The following is a 23,164-nucleotide window of genomic DNA, read 5'->3' as shown; positions in this document are numbered from 1 at the left end:
GCAAAAGTACTCTACGATCCAATTCCAGAAGTTCCAAATACAGTTATCTAGACTTGACGCCACATAAATTTATACAACGTTACTTATGACAACACAGCAAGAGCTTACTCTTCTGCAGTCCGTTTTTGTTGTTCACTGAACTCCACCATCATATCCACTTTCTTCCTTAGCAGGTTCAATTCCGCTTCTTTAGCTGTTTTCTGAGAACTCAGGGCATTATACCGGTCTTCCAGGAACCTTTCGCTCTCTGTAAAGGATGAGTTTCCTTTTGTGTGTTTGTGCCATGACCTGAGAACTTGGTTTTGATGGGGAAGGAGAAGGGCAAGACCGTGAAGGCAGGAAGGAATTCTTTCCCTGCCTGATGCAAACTCATTGCCACCCTATGGAGATTTCTTCCCCATAAACAACATACCTTTCAGTTCTTGGTTTTTGCATGTGACGGCTCTCAGCACTTCATCATCCAATTCATCTTGGACCTTTAAGACAGATGTAAGAAAAGACCTATGAGGGCACCTAGCAGGACAGCATCAGAGAGGGCAACAAAGAAAGTCCTTGAGGCATAAATAGAATAAGGAGAAAGTAAGACAACTGGTTCATTTCAAAAAACACACAAATGGCTTTCTCAGTGGAACAGATATTAAAAGAAATCTTCTACTATATAATTGGACTTGCTATCGCCCTTCATCACTCACATATTTTGTGGGATTTTCTACATAATGTGGAGGGCAGCTCTGAATGATGTGAAGATTACCCAACTGTTAAATAAACCATATTCCTAGACCTTGAAGTGGCAAACCTCATCGTGGTGGTCCCAAGTGAAATCGCAGCTCGCTGTTCAGTAGAAGCTGCAGTGCCCAGACGCCCACTCTCTACTGCGTAAACAGCTCACAGGTACACTGCACTCACCTCCCCCACAGAGTCAAAAGCCTCCGGAGCAGCATTCTAGGACAACTAACATCGACCTCTTACCACATCCACAGTCTGGTTATCTCTGGCTCTCACAGCTTCTGAGAGAGCCTGTTTAAGACAAAGGGTGTCCTTCAAATTTTCATTGATGACCTCCACCTTTCTGATGTTCTCCTTCAAGATAATATATGGAAATATATATATATGTATTGAATGAGGAACAAGGACTCATTCCTTGGGGCGCTTGGGTGGCACCTGGATGGTCCAGTCTGTGGAGTGTCTGACTCCTGCTTTCACTGGCCTCAAGTCCTGATCTCAGGGTCATGGGATTGATCCCTGCAGCAGGCTACACACTCAACATGGTGTCTGCTTGGGATTCTCTCTCTCTCTCCTTCAAGCCCCCTCCCCTCACTCTTTCCTTCTCTCAAATCCATCAATCTTAGAAATAATAATAATAAGAGTAATTATTATTTTTATTTCCACTGTTAGAACACAATCCGGGCAAAGAAAGGATTCTTACTTTCCATTTATTTATTTCGCCAAGGGAAACCTTAGGCTGTCTCTTCCTTTGCGCTTCTTTCTTTGCTTTGCTGATCTGTAAAGCATAGGAAAAAGGAATCAGAATCCCAAAATAGCATCATGTTAGAGAATCCTATCGAACAATGTGTAACTCCTTTCTCGAAGAGAGGCAGTCCTCTACATTGTCAAGCTTCTCTTACTCAAGGACCACTCTGGATCCCATGAACTAGATCAATCGAATGAACTAGCCGAGGAGGAGGGAACCAAAATGAAATCACAAAAAATATTTGAAAGGGCACACATACCTTCTCCTCCCAACTGGCTATGGTTTTTTCAATTTCCTTGATTTCCCTTTGCACCTGATTAATATTACTCTTTATTTGGTCTAAATGAAATGAAAGGAGAAAAAAGAATTTTAAGATAATTAGCAAAACCAGCGACACTGAATAATCCTAGTGGGATTGAATAATCCTACCAGGGACACATTCTCTGACACGTGGGTGTCACTAACTTGCTAGCATTCCCATTGTGCCTGAAGAAAGCAAGAACTCACAGCGATGAACAACGGCATTCGACGGTTTCCAAAGCGCCTGTCGGCCACCCAGGCCATCAACAGCCAGCACCTCAGAATCACCACAATCCATGAGCCCCAGACACTATCCATTATCCCCGCTGGCACACATTCGATTCCATTCATTTTCCCTTGGCAGGAAAGGCTCCCTCCACTTCCGACTCAAAACCATGCTTTGATCCTCTCCCATGACACGTGCTCTGTGAGGCAATATCTGCCTTCTTCTCCAAGTGTAGCCTGTTTGCTAGACTCAGAGAGCTTTCTCCTCTTGACATTTCGCCAAGAGCCAGCTCATGACAAAGTACTCCCTCCAGACCTCAGGCTGTGATCATCACTTGCCTCCTAAACATCTCTCTGCAAAATGACACCTTGTATTCTCCCTAGTCCCACGAGGTGTTCCTCCTCCTGGTCTCTTAGACAGGGCAACTCCCTCCACATTGTCACTTAGACTCCCCATGGGGAAGAGAACCATTTGCAAGACTTAACAAGTCAGTGAGACATCAGGAGTCACCATATTTATCCCTCATCAGATTATACCCACATCATACACTGGTACCGAAAATTTTTGGCGAAGAAAGCCGAAGCTGAAAATCTTACCTTCATGTTGTCGAGGCTTTACCTAAGAGAGGAAGAAACAGAGATGGGCTGGATTTCAGAACATATTACAAGTAAAAATCTATAGTTCAGCTAGATACCAAATTTTTAATCCAAAGATATTAAAATAATCACTTTGCTTAGCAGAAGGAATTCACAGGATTAAAAAAGAAGACAACATTGGAATTTCTTGATTAAGTCATCATAGTTCACAATCCATTTCTGATAAAGAGCACAAGTGTGTATAACTTCCTTTTGAGTCCCAAATCTATTCACATTCTATTGCATCAGTGTTCAACCTATTCAATTTTGACAAGGGATCATGCAGATATTTACAACTTATTCATTATTTCACCATTTCCCTAGCTTTTGTTTAATGTTAGTAACCATGCAGTTTGTGTTAGGTTTTTTTTCATTGTATATATTTACTGAGATGGAATTTAAACATTGTCTCCAGCTTTACTGAGCTACAAGTATAACGTGTACAGTGTGTTGATGTGGTACATTTATAGATCACAAAATGATAACCACCACGGCTGATCCTTCAGCCTGCCCCATGGTTGCTTTTTGTGGTGTATGTAATAGAGTATTGCTATTCTGTGTCCTTGGATGAATTTAGTGCAGGTTCCTGCCATGCTAATTACAACACAGAACATACGCATCACTGTCAGTTTGGTGAGTGCCTCTTTCCACTCAATTCTACCCTACAGGTGTTTGTGTGTCTTTTTTGTCTTTCATGGGGCATGTTTCTGGGATGCATCCATGTTGCATGGTTCTTGAATCTCCCAGATGGGAATCGTCGCAAATCATTACAGTATGTGTGACCTTTTGAGTCTGGCTTCGCTCATTAAGTTCTTTGTGGAGATGAAGAGCCAAGAGAATTAGCAGTAAAACATGTGGGAAGAATTTGAGATTCCCTAATGGCACAAAGGGAATAGATGTTGGGGTCTTGGCAGCGCCCAGAATGCACTATTTTGTGGCCAACACAATGGTCTGGGAGAAACTTCAGACTGGAGCCTATGCTGCGTTGGAAGCAAGGTATACGGTGATCTGTATAAACCAGGGAAGCTTGGTAGGCACCATGGGGAAACGCGGAGGGGCATCCGTGGGTCCCTTGGAAGAGCTGGTCTTGATTTCTATTCCAGCTAATTGCTGTTTGGCTTTCCTGAGCTTTGCTCTGTGGTTCATGAACCAAACCTGCAGTATGGTGGGCTGGATCTCCAGTTTCTAGGCCATTTCTTTCTGAAGGCTGGGGAGTGGGGTATGGGTTCCGGCTAAGCCAGGATTCCAAATCAGCCAGCTGTTTTTTGATTCCTTTCCTTTGTGAATGCTTCTCGAGCTTTCCTTTAGGAAGGTCCCCTGTGCTGCGACATCCCGAGATCTAGCTGTGTCCCCATGCTCTGGTCCTGTGTCTCTCTCATCAGTTTTTGGTGCAGTGTTCTAGGATTCGCAGTTGTGTATAACACCCAGCGCTCCATGCAACACGTACCCTCCTAACCCATCACCTGGATCACCCATCACCTGGCTCACCCATCTCCCCACACCCCTCCCCTCTAAAACCCTCAGCTTGCTTCCCAGAGTCCATAGTCTCTCATGGTTCATCTCCCCCTCTGATTCTGCCCCCCTAACTCGTTTACTTCTCCCTTCTCATAATATCCTACATGCTATTCCTTATGTTCCACAAATTAGTGAAACCATATGATAAGTGACTTTCTCTACTGGACTTATTTCACTTAGCATATTTCCTTAACTTTTTTGCAACACAATATCTGCACTGGAGTATAGAACCTGGGACTATTGTAAAGTCCTGGAAGGAACTTGGGGGGTGTCTGGTTGGCTCAGTGGGTTGGGGCCTCTGCCTTCGGCTCGGGTCATGATCCCAGAGTCCTGGGATCAAGCCCCACATCGGGCTCTCTGCTCAGCAGCAGCCTGCTTCCTCCTCTCTCTCTGCCTGCCTCTCTGCCTACTTGTGATCTCTGTCTGTCAAATAAATAAATAAAATCTTAAAAAAAAATGTCCTGGAAGAAAGGAAAAAAGAAGGCAGAGAGTCAGGAAGGCAAGGGAGCAAAAGCTGTGTCAAAGATATGACTCTTTCCTTCTCTAGAAAGATTTCCTGAAACTTTCCAAAGAGTTGGCTGTTTACTGAATTCACACACAGTTAGAGCACATCAGGTGCTATGAAGTCTCCCAGACTATGAGAAATGGAATGTCATCAAAAAGAAGTAAAAGCTATCGAATGAGAAAATAGAGTGGCCCATGATGACAGATGAAGCATAAGCCACCACAGAAAGACAGCGGATGTTTCCAAAAAGGGGAGCCAGGCAATTCAGACTCGAGTGACACTGGTCTTATTAGAGCTCAATAACATCTAGGCAAGACCTCATTTTGCACCATGAACATATTTCCCCATTCAACAGTTTTACGGGATGATGAGAGGCTGAGGCCAACCCCCACATCTTGCCAGGATCTTGGAATATCACCATGCTATCACAAACCAGTCATCATAATGTTGGTGGGGAGAGTGCATCAGGGCAGGGCAATCAGACAACCATAGTTATTCCTTTAATTTCACATGTTGATTAGGAACCTCTGAGCTACCCTGGCCCTTGTCACCAACCCCAGAGGCAGGGGAAGTGTAAAGGTAGATGACTACACCGAATACATAATATTTTTCTTTTCTCTTTGAAGGGAAGTTTTCTCCATTGACAGGGAGAGGGAGGAGTATTCCCATGGAGAAAGAAACTCGAGCATTCTTCCTTCTTAGAAAGATCAGCCCTCAAGTGAAATCATGTCACCAGAGTCTAACTCAGGGTTTCCCAGAGACTAAGCCACAAAGGTGAGGGAAATACTCAACTCCAGTGCCATCTCTCCCTGCCTCACCGATGAATTCCTCAGTCTAACCCTGAGTCAGAGGAGCAGAAAACCTCACCCTAACACCCTACCTCAGTTCCTTTACCAGGACACAGTATCTTGCTTTCAACACAACCCTACAAGACATGCTACAGGTAAAAACCATGAGAGCAAGCACGAGAATCACACTTCTTGTGGCAGAAGGGATGGGTTAGCCGGCTGGGGCTTTAAAGTCCCTTCCATGTAGGATACTCCATCTAAGGGAAAAGTGCACAAGAGGAAAAAGAGGTGGTACATGTAAGCATAGATATGAAACTCTAAGACTGTAACATGATTCTAGACAACACCACCAATAAATCAAGAGTGCTTGTGCTGGCTTCATGAAGAGGCTCAAAATAAACCAGAGCAAAGAATCATTGACAGGAAAGAATATCCAGTAAAAACTTCCAAAAAGGAAACAGAAAGGGCGCCTGAGTGGCTCAGTGGGTTGAGTCTCTGCCTTTAGCTCAGGTCATGATCTCAGGGTCTTGGGATCAACTCCCACATTGGGCTCCCTCCTCGACGGGGAGCCAGCTTCCTCCTCTCTCTCTCTCTCTTCCTGCCTCTTTGCCTACTTGTGATCTCTCTCTGTCAAATAAATTTTAAAAAATTATTAATAATAAAAAAAGCAACACAATGACAAAAATTACAAAGACAGCACAGAAAATCCAAGACTGGTAGGTCACTGCAAAATGTGTAACACACACATAATAGGAATTCCTATTCCTATAGGAGTGAGGACAGAGAGATATTTGAAGCAATAATGACAGAGGATTTTCTGAAATTAATGGAGTTTCCAAATCAAGATCCAGGGAAATAAAACATCAAAAGCAGGATTAATAGGGCGCCTGGGTGGCTCAGTGGGTTAAAGCCGCTGCCTTCGGCTCAGGTCATTATCCCAGGGTCCTGGGATTGAGCCCCACATCGGGCTCTCTGCTCATCTCTCTCTGCCTGCCTCTCTGCCTGTCAAATAAATAAATTAAATCATTAAAAAAAAAAAGCAGGAGAAACACAAACACACACACACAAACAATGAACAAAAAGCACCAATAATGTCTGTTATAGAATATTCAGCTACAGATCATTAAAGACAAAGAAACAGTTCTGCAAATCTGGAGCAGGGGCTGGGAGTGGGTAGGGGAAGGGGGAGAGGGGAGCAGTAACACCTTACTCCAGAGGAAGACAGATAAGAACGACATCGCACTTCTTTTCAGAAAAGATGCCATGAAGAAGGATGAAATGTGTACACTGTTGAAAGAAACATCGAACTAGAAACCTTTTGCCAGTGAAAGGATCCTTCAAAACACACCTCAGAGTAAGTAAGGAAAACCATCAGGAATAACGACGGGCATTATTTCAATGATGAAGGGGTCTCCATTTCTCCATTGTCCATTTCTCCAAAAGGACACAACAATTTCTAATGTGCATGCATCAACAACAGAGTATCAGAGCACATGAAGCAGAAACGGAAAATATTGCTGGTGGGAACAGATGAATCCATTCCTACAGCTGGAGAATTCAAAACCCTCTTATCAGTCATTGACAGACCCAGAGATACACAAATAACATGAGAACACAGGTGCACTGGCGAGCATCACCCATCCGCTGCATCCACTGACCTCGGCAGAATACATGATTCAACGACGAGGTATAGACACTCTTCTCAAGCTCACGTGGAACAGTCACTGAGAGAGGCCATAGTCGGGGCCATACAACACATGAGAACCACCAAAGGAATCGAAACTACAGGAAACAATGCTCGCAGACCACAGATGACTCAAACTAGAGATTGAGAACACAGAGAGCTGGAGAATGGCCCAAAACCGGAGATTCAACAGCACACTTCTAAAGAAGACAAGGTGGGGAGGGAAGGTGGGTGGAGGGACGGGGGAAAGAGGGGAAGGGGAAGAAGAGTCCACTTCTTGTGGCGAGCACTGAGAAATGTACAGGATTGTGGAGTCATGTTGTACACCTGAAACTCACATTACACTGTTTGACGATTATGCTTGAACTTAAAAAAAAAAAAAAGAACATATGGATCAAGAAGACACTTCAATAGAAATTTAAAACTACATCAATCTAGGTGATCATCAAAATGGACATATTAGAGGGAAATCTGTAGTACTGAATGGACATAAAAATATCCAGTGACTATAAAATTTTCTGCTTATTTATGAATGAAAGTACACAAGGTACATTACTATACTTACAGCGAGGATGGTTCTCCACAGGTAAATGAGAAAGGCACAGGTTCCCAAGCAGGCAGTTATAATGAGAAGCTTCCACAGAACTTCAATCACATCAGGGCCAACACAGAAATGGTCAGGCAAGGAAAGGACAAGCTGAAATACCATTTGAGACAATGAGGAATCTCAAAGACATTTACTGTGTATCTGTCACAAAGAATCTACTTTACAAACCCTCAACCGGCCTCCAGGAGGTAAGCATACCTCTCACCTACCTCCTCCTGGAGGAGAAGGCGCACAGAGGGATGACCAAGGAGCTGGGGCAAACTCTGGGGAGTGATACGTGTGTTTATCATCTTACCACGGTGATGGTTTCCTTGTTGCTTACCTATGTTCAATATCAACAAACAGTATCCTTTGAAAAGATGTTGTCATCACATATACATTATAACACACTGAAGCTGTAGGCAAAATCTAATAGACAAATCTTAAGAGATCTTACTCTACCTACAAGCACATTGCAAATTTGTTTCTATGGCTAACAGAACTTGAGAATGGATAAGCCAACATAAAATACACAAGAAAAGTCAATGTAAACTTAGAATAGGTAAGAAGTCAGTGACTTCTACTGCACATCCATGAAGGAGCTGGATAAACTCCTTTGGTACGTTTCCAAAACTACACCCAAAATTTATGGAAGAATGAGAGAAAGCATGAATATAATGTACTAGAGGTACAAAGGAGCATGTTATATGGACAGATGTTTATAGATTAGGACATTCGTGACAGAAAAGGGAGGCTGCTCTTTAATATGATATGTAATTATTTTCCAGTAAAAATTATATTAGAGTTATTGCTTAGTTTCTGAAAACATTAATGTTTTCTTTCAATGCTCACATTGCTTATGAGTCACAGTCCAAGATGTCCGATTCCTGAAGTACATAACGATTTGCATAATCAGGTGATCATGTGTGCTCTAAGGTTATCTGTGACATTTAGGATCTCCAAAACGCCGATGAAAGGAAGTCCTGTTCCTATTGCTTAGTATTGTAATTAAATCGGGCAATAAAAGCTATAAAATTTAACTCTTTAAAGAGAGAAAGTATTAAAGAATGTATTTATTTCTTTGAGAGACAGAGGGGGGAAGGGCAGAGGGAGACTGAGCAGCAGACTGCCAGCTGAGCAGGGAGCCCAACCAGGGCTCAATCCCAGGACCCTAGGATCCTGACCCAAGCCCAAGGCAGACACTTAACTGCTTGAACCACCCAGGTGCCCGGGAATTCTAAAAGAATACAGTATTCCTGGATATGAACACCAAGGAAGGAACACATCATTTTACAAAAACTAGATTTAGAAGTACTACAGGTTAAAAGACACTAACAATGCAATTCTTACTAGTTCACACCAAGCTTGAATTTTGTGGACACACACCTCTCTAGAAAGGAGCTCCTGAAATATGTAACAATTTCCCCTTCAGCCCACACAGCTGAGGTCAGAGAAATGTGTGCTAGCGGGAAACGTACACTGTCTTTGAACATCCACTGTCTGAAAGAGAGCAGCAGCTGTCAGACAATGGTTGATCATGGGTATCAAATGCACAAGAGACAGAGGCCATCTTGTCAGGAATGTAAAACGCGCCCCGTCGTGGGCACTCAGTACATCTGGCAGCTGTCTGGATGCTGATACGAGTAGCTGAATCTGCACTAGATGACAGCCAGTGGGGCCAAAAACACTAGGTTCTCGACAGCGGCCATGAGCAGGTGGAGGTGGGAAACGCAAGAGCAGTTCTTTTAGGCAAGAGTTCAGAGATGGGGTAGAATGAGAAAGGTGAACAGATCCATGAGATGCGGCCTATGTAGAAGGGAATAATTGAAATCAAGACGACCAAGAAATTCCCTCTTCTGAAGACTCCAGTGAAACAGAATGAAGCCTATTTTGACTAGAGATCTTCACATGGGATAGGTCTGCCTCAATGAAAGGGTCCTTCTTGAACAATGACACTTCCGGACCCCTGTTTCATAATCTGGTACAAGCAGATCTAAAGAAGTCTACTGATTTCCAGGGGTGTCCCATAACTGTTATCTCTCTCTCTCTCTCTCTCTCTCCTGGGGTTACAGGTTTTACTTTTTCATCATAGAGTGAAATATTCATGCTGGGAACCACTTATTTCTTTATATTTGGACAATCCTAAGGATATCCAGAACCTTCTTATCTTGGGGAAACCAACACACTCTGCACAAACTTGGCCGAAGAAAGAACAACAACTCATTCACTCCCTGATCACATCACTCCTAGTGATGTTCCTGTGAATATATCCCAGCAGGATGCGGTCCCTTAGTGTCTTCTGGGATTCTCAGGTCTCCATGGACCAGGAGGGACACATGGTCCCTGGGGACAGCCTCCAAGACCAGAAGGAGAGGGCTGGTTCAGAAGCTGCTGAAAGTCAACAAACCCAGAAGCACAGAGCACAAAGGACCTTTCACTTTTTAACACTCTAGTCCCAACACCAAAGCTTCAGATACCCAGGGCTGTCAAACATGACAAATATAAACAATGTGCTGATAGGAAAACCAACTATACAGAAGATGGACCCTGAATTTACCAGGTGTTGGGGACCGCCTCCAGCCGGGAAAATCCCCGCCATTACAAGATGGCGCTTGGCTCACTGCCAGCAAAATATGCTGCAAGTAAACAAAGAAGGTTCTGGTGAAGATCGCCTAAAGGAGGACATAGTCATTGGCTGTTTCAAATTTAATCAGGATAGTAACAGGACTCTCATTGGCTCTCCCCATTGTTTGGCCCCTTATTGGTCACCTTGTTCACTGATTGGTCATGTAAACGTATATAAGTGTGTAGGCTTGCGGAAATAAAGACAGAGAAGATACATCTGAACCGGGGCTTCTTGTCGTCCTTGCGGGTCGAGGGCGACAACCAGGCTTGAAGCAGGATCATCATTGGGCTTCCAGGGGCTCATCTAACACCTCTAGCTCCTATTAAATTAGAGTTCTGACAATGTCAAAAACAATGTAATGAGATAGAATGTACATATCAACAAGCCCCCTATTTAGGACAAAGAGCTCAATGGCTTTCATATCTTCACAAATCCTTCCTCTTGACACTATAAACCTGGGGTGTTCAGGTTTCCATCCTACAAAAGCGGCTCTTCTTGGACCAAGGAGCACAGACAGGACCCGTAACATGATGGAAATGGCTGTGGCCAAAACCCCTTAAGGCTGACTGAAAAACCTTCCCTGTTGTGCCCGGTCTTCAGGAAGAACTATCATTCTTCTGAGGTTCCCATCAGGAACCCCATGAAAAAGCTGTTATGAAACCACCATGTGAAGGAACCCAGTCAGAAGGAAGACACCACTAGTAGCTCAGTCAGTTAAGTGACCAAGTCTTGGTTTGGATCAAGTCATAATCTCATGGTCCTGAAATTGAGCCCCTCTTTGGGCTCTGGGCTCTATGCACAACTGGTTTGGGATTCTGTCTTTCCCTCCCCGCCCGCGCCATTCCCCATCACCTGTGCCCCTTCTTCTGCTCAAAGAAATCCTATTTCAAAAAATAAGAAGAAGGAAGACACCACTGAAGTGTCATGTTTACTCACATTTGGGTTTGGGGAACTGGGATATGGGAACATGAGGAGCCAGAAGAGTAGCCTTTGCACCATCATGTTCTTGTCCTTTTAAGGGGCACTGTGGCCCCAGGGAGGAGGTGAAGATGGGGGGCAGGGGAGGGAAGAGTGGGAGGGTTAGGGAGGGGTGGGGAGGGGAGAGGGTGGTAATTAAGGATGGTAATAGGGAGGAAATAGGGGGTAGGATGGGGAAAGCCTTGGTCAGGAGAAGAAGGGGGTCAAGGACAGTGTCAGGGTCAGATTAAGTATTCAAGGGGAAGGAGCAGGGTTCACAAAGGTTAGGAGGTCAGCAGGTTAGTAAAGCACGAGGTCAGCAGGACAAATTAGCAGGTAAAGTAAATTCTCAGGAGCAGTTGGTATGAAGAATCCAACTTCCACCAAACCTTCCCCTGTTTGAACGTTTCCTTAGCAACCTAGAACCCTTTTGATCTCTCCACCAATCAGCTGCCTTTGCCCCTAGTACCTCAACATGGATGCCACAGGTGACCTCGTTGATACAAAGCCCCTTCTCCCCTGATACCCCACCACGGGCCATCCCAACGACAGGTCCTCTCTGGAACTTTGGCCATCCTTCCTGTTTGCTCCCTCCAACCCAGGTCCCTCTTCCCTCTTCTGGGTGCTCTCTCCTTCCTTTCCACACTCCCGGCCCAGAGCCACTGGCTGAACAAAGGAGAAAGCAAAGGAGGACCAAACGGCAAAAACAAACAAATACACAACCAGAGTAGGAGGTTCCAGCCTTCTCACAGCAACTCAACGCAGTCTACAGAGCATACCTAAGATACAGCTCTTGATGGCAAACCATCAGGCGCGTGCACACACACACACACACACACGCACACGCATACACATACACACACTGGTGAGGCCACACACACGGGTGAGGCCACACTGCCCTCTGCTGACCACACGGTGTAAATGCACATGTATGTCCCCTGAGCCTCCCTCCAAGGCATCCCCATACCTGCATTAGTGCCAACAACAGACACAAGGACCTCTGTGTCCTCCTTAACTCCTTCCATTCAGGTCCTGGCTGCTCCTCACAGCTGATCCTGCCACGCCGGATGTTCGCTCAGGGCTTTCTCCACCTCCGTGCGCCCGATGCGGTTCCTGCAGGATCAATGGCTCTTTTCTGGTTTCTGAGAAGCTGCCCAGGTCAAGAGACCCAGGCCCTCAGGTCTCATGTTTTGGAGGATCCCATCTACCCCTGGACTGCAGGAAAACTATACCTCGGACCTGGCTCTGTCATAGGCCCCAAACATGAAGAATGCACACTCCGTGCTGAGACATACAACACTCGCATGCTCCCCAGAGTATCTCGCCTCGCTTCCTCTGCTCAGGGAGGAGGGTGAATATTTAGCTTTGCACTAGCTCTGGGGCGTGACTCAAGCAGCTTCCTTTGACCTGAAACCTAATGGAACTCTTAACATTTATCTTGAAAATTTATGCGAATTCTGCATACTTGTCCCCATTAGATTAGCATGTTTGCATCTGACCCTGCATTTACCCCATCCAAGTGTGAGCGTTTCAGGGACTCCTGTGGTGTCGATGGTCAGAGAGAGGATCTTGCCACACTCACCAGCCGGCCCTGGAACAAGGTTGCAGGATCACGGGATGATTCACGTGGTTTAGAGCAGAAAGCTCACACCAAGGCACTGCTCCCATCCAGGAAAGAGGACGCATGACACGCCATTAGAACTTTCATAGGAATTGCATTGAATCTATAGATTGTTTGGGGATAGTAGGGACATTTTAACCATGGTAATTCTTCCAACCCCTGAGCATGGACTGTGTTTTCATTTGTTTGGGTCTTCTTTGATTTCTTGTAGCAGTGTCTGGTAGTTTTCAGTATAGAGGTCTTTTACCTCCTTGGTTAATTAGATTCCTAGGTGTTTTATTCTATTTTATCCAATTGTACGTGGGACTGTTTTCTTACTTTCTCTTTCTGATAATTCACTTGCCTTTCCCTCTAACGGGTCTAAGTTTTACCTTTTCGTCTCTTGCCATCAACAACCATTATTCTGACTTCTAAAACCATAGATCGATTTTCCCTGCTCACTGAGACAAATGGAGTCATTCGGTCTGTACGTCTTTGTGTCTGAGTTCTTTCTCTCCAAATAAGCCTGTGAGATTTACACATGTCATTGTCTGTATCAATAGTTCATCCTTCATCATTATGTAGAATCCCATTCTATGAACATACCTAAAATGGACTTCTCCACTCTACTTTTGGTGAGAGAATGGAATTGTTTCCAATCTGGGATAACATGAATAAAGTTGCTATAAACATTATTGTACATGTTTGTTGCTGAATACTTGTAGGGATTTTATGATAGATAAATATCTAGGAGTAGAGATGCGGAATCATAAGGTATACGTAGTTTAAGCTTAAGTTATTACCACACAGTTTTCTAATTCCTAACTTATACTCATATTGCAGTGGAAGCTGAATACAAGTTCAATAAAAGCTCCAATTGCATAGTTATACTGAGCAAAATAAGTCAGTCAGAGAAAGACAAATATCATATGATTTCACTCCTGTGCAATTTAAGATACAAAACAAATGCACATAAAGAAAAAAGGGAAAGAGAAAGAGAGAGGGGAGCAAACCAGGAAAAAGACTTATAACTGCAGGAACAAACTGGTGGTCTCCAGAAGGGAGGTGGGGACATGGGTGAAATAGGTCATGGGCATTGAGGAGGGCACTTGAGGAGCACTGGAGTTTGTACTGGGTGCTGAATCACTAAATCCTACACTTGAAACTAATATTATACTGTATGTTAACTAACTGGAATTTAAAATAAAATAACATTAATTAAAAAGTTCTATTTGCGCCATACCCTCCACAACACTTGATATTATGAATCTTTCAAACTTTAGTTATCCCTATAAGCATGCAGTATTATTTCATCAGAGTTTTCATACCATTTTAAGGGCCACGTAGTAGTTCCTTCTGTCAAGATGATAAAGTTTTTTAGTTTACTAATCTTTAATTGTTGGAGGCTTTTATTTTTTTAATTCTTTACTTTACAAAACACTTGGATGATCATCCTTTAATATAAAATTTTTGTGTTCCAATATCAGAAATTAAAAGAGAGTTATCACTACAGATTTTACACACTTAAGAAATTAGGGGCGCCTGGGTGGCTCAGTTGATTAAGTGTTTGCCTCAGCAGTGTTGGCTTAGGTCATGATCTCAGGGATACAGCAAAGGCGGTCCTAAGGGGAAAATACATAGCATCCAAGCCTCGCTCAAAAAAATTGAAAAATCTAGAATACACCAGCTGTCTCTACACCTTAAAGAACTGGAGAATCAACAACAAATCAAACCAACTCCACACATAAGAAGGGAAATCATGAACATTAGAGCTGAGATCAATGAGGTAGAAACCAGAGATAGAGTAGAACATATCAATGAAACTAGAAGCTGGTTTTTTGAAAGAATCAATAAGATCGATAAGCCACTGGCCACACTAATCCAAAACAAAAGAAAGAAAGCCCAAATTCATAAAATTATGAATGAAAAGGGAGAGATCACAACTAACACCAAGGAAGTAGAAACAATCATCACAACTTATTATCAACAGTTATATGCCAATAAGCTTAGCAACCTAGATGAAATGGATGCATTCCTGGAAAACTATAAAGTACCAAAAATGAACCAGGAAGAAATCAACAACCTGAATAGACCGATATCTAATAATGAGATTGAATCAGTGATCAAAAACCTCCCAAAAAACAAGAGCCCAGGACCTGACGGATTCCCTGGGGAATTCTACCAAACCTTAAAAGAAGAAATAACACCTATTCTCCTGAAGCTGTTTCCAAATATTGAAGCAGAAGGAAAACTTCCAGACTCTCTATCTATGAAACAAGCATTACCCTGATCCCCAAACCAGGCAAGGACCCTACCAAAAAGGAGAATTTCAGACCAATATCACTGATGAATATGGATGCTAAGATTCTCAACAAGATCCTAGCCAACAGGATCCAACAGCACATTAAAAAGATTATCCACCATGATCAGGTGGGATTCATCCCTGGGCTACAAGGATGGTTCAACATTCGCAAATCAATCAATGTGATACAACAAATTAATATGAGAAGAGAGAAGAACCACATGGTCCTCTCAATCCATGCAGAAAAAGCATTTGACAAAATCCAGCATCCGTTCCTGATGAAAACGCTTCAAAGTATAGGGATAGAGGGAACATTCCTGAACCTCATCAAATCTATCTATGAAAGACCCACAGCAAATATCATCCTCAATGGGAAAAAGCTTGCAGCCTTCCCATTGAGATCAGGAACAAGGCAAGGATGCCCACTTTCACCACTCTTGTTCAACATAGTATTACAAGTCCTAGCAACAGCAATCAGAAAACAGAGAGAAATAAAAGGTATCCAAATTGGTAATGAAGAAGTCAAACTCTCTCTCTTCGCAGATGACATGATTCTTTATATGGAAAACCCAAAAGACTCCACCCCCAAACTACTAGAACTCATACAACAATTCAGCAACGTGGCAGGATACAAAGTCAATGTGCAGAAATCAGTGGCTTTCTTATACACAAACAATAAAAATACAGAAAGGGAAATTAGAGAATCGATTCCATTTACTATAGCACCAAGAACCATAACATACCTGGGAATAAACCTAACCAAAGAGGTAAAGGATCTGTACTCGAGGAACTACAGAACCCTCATGAAAGAAATTAAGAAGACACAAATAGATGGAAGACCATTCCATGCTCTTGGATCAGAAGAATAAACATTGTTAAAATGTCTATACTACCTAGAGCAATCTATACTTTTAATGCCATTCCGATCAAAATTCCACTGGCATTCTTCAAAGAGCTGGAGAAAATAATCCTAAAATTTGTATGGAATCAGAAGAGACCCCAAATCGCTAAGGACATGTTGAAAAACAAAAATAAACCTGGCAGCATCACGTTACCTGATTTCAAGCTTTATTACAAAGCTGTGATCACCAAGACAGCATGGTACTGGCATAAAAACAGACACAGAGACTAGTGGAACAGAGTAGAGAGCCCAGATATGGACCCTCAACTCTATGGTCAATTCATCTTCGACAAAACAGGAAAAAATATACAGTGGAAAAAAGACAGTCTCTTCAATAAATGGTGCTGGGAAAACTGGACAGCTATATGTAGAAGAATGAAACTCGACCATTCTCTTACACCTTCCACAAAGATAAACTCAAAATGGATAAAAGACCTCAATGTGAGACAGGAATCCATCAGAATCCTAAAGGAGAACATAGGCAGTAATCTCTTCGATATCAGCCACAGCAACTTCTTTCAAGATACATCTCCAAAAGCAAAGGAAACAAAAGCGAAAATAAACTTTTGGGACTTCATCAAAATCAAAAGCTTCTGCACAGCAAAGAAAACAGTCAAAAAAACAAAGAGGCAACCCACGGAATGGGAGAAGATATTTGCAAATGACAGTACAGACAAAAGGTTGATATCCAGGATTTATAATGAACTCCTCAAACTCAACACACACAAAACAGGCAATCACATCAAAAAATGGGCAGAAGATATGAACAGACATTCTCCAATCAAGACATACAAATGGCTCTCAGACACATGAAAAGATGTTCATCATCATTAGCCATCAGGGAGATTCAAATTAAAACCACATTGAGATATCACCTTACACCAGTTAGAATGGCCAAAATTAACAAAACAGGAAACAACATGTGTTGGAGAGGCTGTGGAGAAAGGGGAACCCTCTTCCACTGTGGGTGGGAATGCAAGTTGGTGCAGCCTCTTTGGAGAACAGTGTGGAGATTCCTCAAGAAATTAAAAATAGAGCTTCCCTACGACCCTGCAATTGCACTCCTGGGTATTTACCCCAAAGACACAGATGTCATGAAAAGAAGGGCCATCTGTACCCCAATGTTTATAGTACCAATGGCCACAGTCGCCAAACTATGGAAAGAACCAAGATGCCCTTCTATGGATGAATGGATAAGGAAGATGTGGTCCATATACACTATAGAGTATTATGCCTCCATCAGAAAGGATGAATACCCAACTCTTGGAGCAACATGGACGGGACTGGAAGAGATTACGCTGAGTGAAATTAAGTCAAGCAGAGAGAGTCAATTATCATATGGTTTCACTTATTTGTGGAGCATAACAAATAGCATGGAGGACAAGGGGCATTAGAGAGGAGAAGGGAATTTGGGTAAATTGGAAAGGGAGGTGAACCATGAGAGACTATGGACTCTGAAAAACAATCTGAGGGGTTTGAGTGGCGGTGGGGGGTGGGAGGTTGGGGTACCAGGTGGTGGGTATTATAGAGGGCACGGCTTGCATGGAGCACTGGGTGTGGTGAAAAAATAATGAATCCTGTTTTTCTGAAAATAAATAAATTGAAAATAAATAAATAAATAAGGTAGTATTAAATATTGTCAATAATTTGATCATTTCTCTATTGTTGGGCATTTTCAGAGGCTGCACATGTCATCAAAAACAAATGAAATAGAGGTAAGTCTATCACCATGTATTGTAGGCTAGGATAAATTGTTAACTTTTGTTTGTCATGTATCTATATATGTATATATGTATAAAATTTAAAATGTACTCCCAGGGGCGTCTGGGTGGTTCAGTGGGTTAAGCCTCTGCCTCAGCTCAGGTCATGATCCCATGGTCCTGGGATGGAGCCCTGCATCAGGGTCTCTGCTCAGCAGGGAGACTGCTTCCTCCTCTCCCTCTGCCTGCTGCTCTGCTTACTTGTGATTGGTCTCTCGCTGTCAAATAAATAATTAAAATCTTTAAAAAAAATTCCTCACTCTATCTGATTAAAAAAATAATGATAAAAATAAATAAAATGTACTCCCAGAGACTCCAAGATGGTGGAGAAATAGGAAACCTTATTTTCATCTGGTTGCAGGAATTCAGTCAGACAGTTATTGAATCATTCTGAACACCCGTGAACTCACCCAGAGATGTAAGAAAAGAGTAGCTGCAACTCTAGAAATACAAAAATGACCAGCAAGGCTCTCATTCAGAACAGAAGGAGAAAGAAACAGCTTCTAGGAGAAACAGAAACTAAAAGAAGTTGTGATCACTAAATCAGTCCTGCAAGAAACACTAAAGGGGATCCTTTAAGCAAAGAGAGAGCCCAAAAGTAACACGGACCAGAAAGGAACAGAGACTATATACAGAAAGCGTGCCTTTAGAGGTAATACAATGGCACGAAATGCCCATCTTCTAATAGTTACTCGGAATGTAAATGGAATCAATGTACCATCAAAGGCATGGGGTTTAGGATTGGATGAAAAGGCCAAGACCCATCCAGATTTCATCTAAAGAGAATCGTTTTAGACCCAAAGACACCTCCAGATTGAAAGTGAGGGGGTAGAAAAATATTTATGACGCTAATGGACATCAAAAGAAAACTGGGGTAGCAAACCTTATCAGACAAATTGGGTTTTATTTTTGTAAAGATTTATTTATTTGGCAGAGAGAGAGAGATCACAAGTAGGCAGAGAGGCAAGCAGTGATAGATGGGGAAGCAGGCACCCTGCTGAGCAGACAGACTGATGCAGGACTCGGTCCCTGGACCCTGAGATCATAACCTGAGCCAAAAGCAGAGGCTTAACCCACTGAGCCACCCAGGCGCACCCAGACAAATTAGATTTTAAACCAAAGATGTCATAAGAGATGAGGAAGGCTATTATATCATACTTAAAGGTTCTATCAAACAAGATCTAACAATTGTAAATATTTATGTTGCTAACACAGTCAATTATATAAGCTAATTAATAACAAAATTAAAGAAACACAGCAACAATGATACAATAATAGTAGGGGACTTGAACACCCCACTCACAGGAATGGACCTATCATCTAAGCAGAAGATCAACAAGGAAACAAGTGTTTTGAACGACACAGGGCACCAGGCGGACTTCACATATATATTCAGAACATTTCATCCTAAAGCAAAATAACATATATTTTTTTCTTGAGTAAACTTAGAACATTCTCCTGATTGCTTAAATATTATGTCACAAATCACATCTCAACTGGTACCAAAAGTTTGGGATTATTCCTCACATATTCTTAGACCCTAGTGCTGTGAATCTGAAACTCAATCACAAGAGGAAATTTGGAAAGAACCCAAATACATGGAAGCTAAACAGCATCCTAGGAAAGAATTTCTCTCTTAGGAGATGATATGCTACTCTACAGAGAAAACACTAAAGACTCTACCAAGTAACTACTACAGTGATTAATGAATTCAGTAAAATTTGAGGATACAAAATTAGTATTAGAGATCTGTTGCATTTCTATACACTCCTAGTGAAACTGTAGAAAGAGAAATTAAGAAAGCAATCCTATTTACAATTACCCCAGAAAGTTAAAAACACATAGCTATAAACTTAAACAACGAGGTGAAACACTTCTACTCTGAATGCTACCAAACACTGGTGAAGGAAACTGAAGATGACAGAAACAAATTCATGAGCAAATGCCATGTTCATCAACTGGAACAACCAAGATTAAAATATCCATACTACCTACAGGAACCCACAGTTTTAATGCAATCCCTATCAAAATATCAACACCAGAGGGGGGGACAAGATGGCAGGGTACTAGGAAGAGGCGTCTTTTCAACTGGTACCCCAAAGTGAGCTGATTACCTACCAAAGAACTCTGATCACCCATGAAATCAGCCTGAGATCAGAATCATACACGTCTGGATCTCTACAGGGGCAGAAGGCGCCAGTGAGCAGGTAAAGCGGAATGGGAACAGCGGACTGATATCGGAAGATAAACAAAAGGGGGAGGGAGCCACCAGAGGCGACCGGTGCGAAAGTAATACCCCTATACAAGCGAGAGTGCGCTGCATCTGGGGACCAGCATTAACTTGGAGACTGGTTGAAAGCATTCCAAAAGAGCAAAGGATCGCGGGGGCAAATTGTGGGAATCGGGGCGGCTAGGGACAGGGGCTTAAGTCCCCGGTCCCAGACGGCCTCCCCGGCGCGGAGGCAGAGAGAGTGCGGCGGGGAAACCGGCTCCTGGTCCCTAAGCCGCCAGCGCGCCCCAGAGCGCGGGGTTCCGGCTCCTGTGAGGGGACGGGAGCCGCGCTGGTCTGCAGAACGCGCACTCGCCCTACCACAAAGCTTGAGATGCGCACGCACGTCGCTCCAGCTCTCCTGGGTTTCTAAGGCCCGGGGGCGCTTCTTGATCCGGGCCATTGTTTCAAAGTCTAAGCCGTACGCGCGCGCGAAACTCTTCCCCGGACAGAGGCGCGCAAAAGCCCAGCCTGCGGTTTCCGGACCAGCGCCCCGTTCTCAGTGCCCCAGACGCGCGCCCGACCCACAGCCGCCTCTGAAAAGAGGTGCGCGCAAGCCGGGCACTCCCAGCCCGGGCCGGCGGCAAAATCTCAGTGTGCGATCGCTGCTTGGAACCTCTCTGGCGGTCAGGAGCTCCCAGACAGCCGCCACTGCCTTGGCTTTGGGGACGAGCAAAAGATCCTGCGCCCCCAGGGTCTTTAACTTGGAACCTGCACTGCCAGCGTCCAAGGGGGAATTTATTCAGCTTCTGCACCCAGACTGAGGCTTCTCTCTGAGACAGATCAGAAAGTGTTCCAGGGTGCACCTTGACTGCACCAGAGTGGATACATCCAGCTACATCTGTTCAGTCTTCTCCCACCAAAATGACTAGGAGGAGGAATGCCCAACAGAAGAAAAATACAGAGGATGGACCTTCCACAATAGAGCTAACGGCTATCAACATAGACAATATGTCGGAAAGAGAATTCAGGCTAACAATTATCCAGGCAATAGCTAGGTTGGAGAAAGCCATGGATGACCAAACAGAATTGATTAGGGCCGAACTGAAAGCGACCAGACAGGATGTTCACAATGTTAGGGCGGAGCTTAAAGCTACCAGGGAGGAGGTCCACAATGCTCTCAATGAGTTCCAATCCAATCTAAACTCTCTCAAAGCTAGGGTAACTGAGATAGAAGATAGAATTAGTGATCTGGAAGACAAACAGATAGAGAGAAAGGATCAGGAGGAAGCCTGGAACAAACAGCTTAGATCCCACGAAAGCAGAATTAGGGAAATAAGTGATGCCATGAAGCGTTCCAACGTCAGAATTATTGGAATTCCTGAAGGGGAGGAGAAAGAAAGAAGTCTAGAAGATGTCGTGGAACAAGTCCTTCATGAAAACTTTCCGAATCTCGCGAATGAAACCAGCGTTCATGTACTAGAGGCTGAACGGTCTCCACCCAAGATTATACACTCCAAAAAAACATCACGACACCTGATAGTCAAATTGAGAAATTATAATTGTAGGTATAATCTCTTGAAAGCTGCCAGGGCAAAGAGGCTCCTTACTTACAGAGGGAAGCCCATCAGAATAACGTCAGACCTGTCCACAGAGACCTGGCAAGCCAGAAGAGGCTGGCAAGATATATTCAGGGCACTAAATGAGAAGAACATGCAACCAAGAATACTTTATCCAGCAAGACTGACATTCAAAATGGATGGAGAGATAAAGAGTTTCCAAGACCGGCAAGACTTAAAAGCCTATGCAACCACCAAGCCGATACTGCAGGAAATATTAAGGGGGGTTCTATAAAAGAGGAAAAATCCCAAGAATAGCATTGAACAGAAATATAGAGACAGTCTACAGAAAGAAAGACTTCAAAGGTAACTCGATGTCAATAAAAACGTATCTATCAATAATCACTCTCAATGTGAATGGCCTAAATGCACCCATAAAACGGCACAGGGTTGCAGATTGGATAAAACGACAGGACCCATCCATATGCTGTCTACAAGAGACCCATTTTGAACCTAAAGATACACGCAGACTGAAAGTGAAGGGGTGGAGAAGCATCTTTCATGCCAATGGGACTCAAAAGAAGGCTGGGGTAGCGATTCTCATATCAGATAAATTAGACTTCAAACTAAAGACTGTAGTCAGAGATACAGAAGGACACTACATAATCCTTAAAGGGACTATCCACCAAGATGATCTAACAATTGTAAATATCTATGCTCCCAATATGGGAGCAGCCAGTTACTTAAGAAAACTGTTAATCAAGATAAAGAGTCATATTGATATGAATACACTAATAGTAGGTGATCTTAACACGCCTCTTTCAGAATTAGACAGATCATCGAAGCAGAAAATCAATAAAGAAACAAGAGCATTGAATGACACATTGGACCAGATGGACCTCATAGATATATACAGAACATTCCACCCTAAAACAGCAGAATACTCATTCTTCTCAAGTGCACACGGAACCTTCTCCAGAATAGACCACATACTGGGACACAAATCAGGACTCAGCCGATACCAAAAGACTGAGATTATTCCCTGCATATTATCAGATCACAATGCTTTGAAACTGGAGCTCAATCACAAGGAAAAGTTCCGAAGGAACTCAAACACCTGGAAGCTAAAGACCACCTTGCTTAAGAATGCTTGGATCAACCAGGAGATCAAAGAAGAGCTGAAACAATTCATGGAAACCAACGAGAATGAAGACACTTCGGTCCAAAACCTATGGGATACAGCAAAGGCGGTCCTAAGGGGAAAATATATAGCCATCCAAGCCTTGCTCAAAAAAATTGAAAAATCCAGAACACACCAGCTGTCTCTACACCTTAAAGAACTGGAGGATCAACAACAAATCAAACCAACTCCACACATAAGAAGGGAAATCATCAAGATTAGAGCTGAGATCAATGAGGGAGAAACCAGAGATACAGTAGAACGTATCAATGAAACTAGAAGCTGGTTTTTTGAAAGAATCAATAAGATCGATAAGCCACTGGCTACACTAATCCAAAAGAAAAGAGAGAAATCCCAAAT

General features: G+C 43.2%; 1 protein-coding gene across 8 annotated transcripts in view; it reads right to left on the bottom strand.

Moving 5' to 3' along the window:
* LOC122895870 (transport and Golgi organization protein 1 homolog) overlaps positions 1 to 23,164 on the bottom strand; it is a 99,776-nt gene that overhangs the window by 42,614 nt on the left and 33,998 nt on the right. For 4 of the 8 annotated variants that reach the window (XM_044233634.1, XM_044233629.1, XM_044233635.1 and 1 more), the window contains exons 1-7: positions 10,268 to 10,317; positions 7,690 to 7,821; positions 2,594 to 2,615; positions 1,731 to 1,810; positions 970 to 1,080; positions 413 to 476; positions 109 to 247 (exon numbers count right to left, since the gene is read on the bottom strand). In XM_044233634.1, coding sequence (XP_044089569.1) covers positions 109 to 247; positions 413 to 476; positions 970 to 1,080; positions 1,731 to 1,810; positions 2,594 to 2,615; positions 7,690 to 7,821; positions 10,268 to 10,309 — 590 coding nt within the window. In that variant the 5' untranslated portion in view covers positions 10,310 to 10,317. Of the gene's footprint in view, positions 1 to 108; positions 248 to 412; positions 477 to 969; positions 1,081 to 1,426; positions 1,502 to 1,730; positions 1,811 to 2,593; positions 2,616 to 7,689; positions 7,822 to 10,267; positions 10,318 to 12,260; positions 12,407 to 23,164 lie in introns of those variants that run through there. The other 4 variants (XM_044233632.1, XM_044233631.1, XM_044233633.1 and 1 more) reach the window with 2 other exon arrangements.

This window comes from Neovison vison, chromosome 14 (assembly GCF_020171115.1).
Source record: "Neovison vison isolate M4711 chromosome 14, ASM_NN_V1, whole genome shotgun sequence".
NCBI lineage: Eukaryota > Metazoa > Chordata > Mammalia > Carnivora > Mustelidae > Neogale > Neogale vison.
The sequence above is the reverse complement of the archived record's forward strand: the minus strand, read 5'-3'. Positions and strand labels throughout refer to the sequence as shown.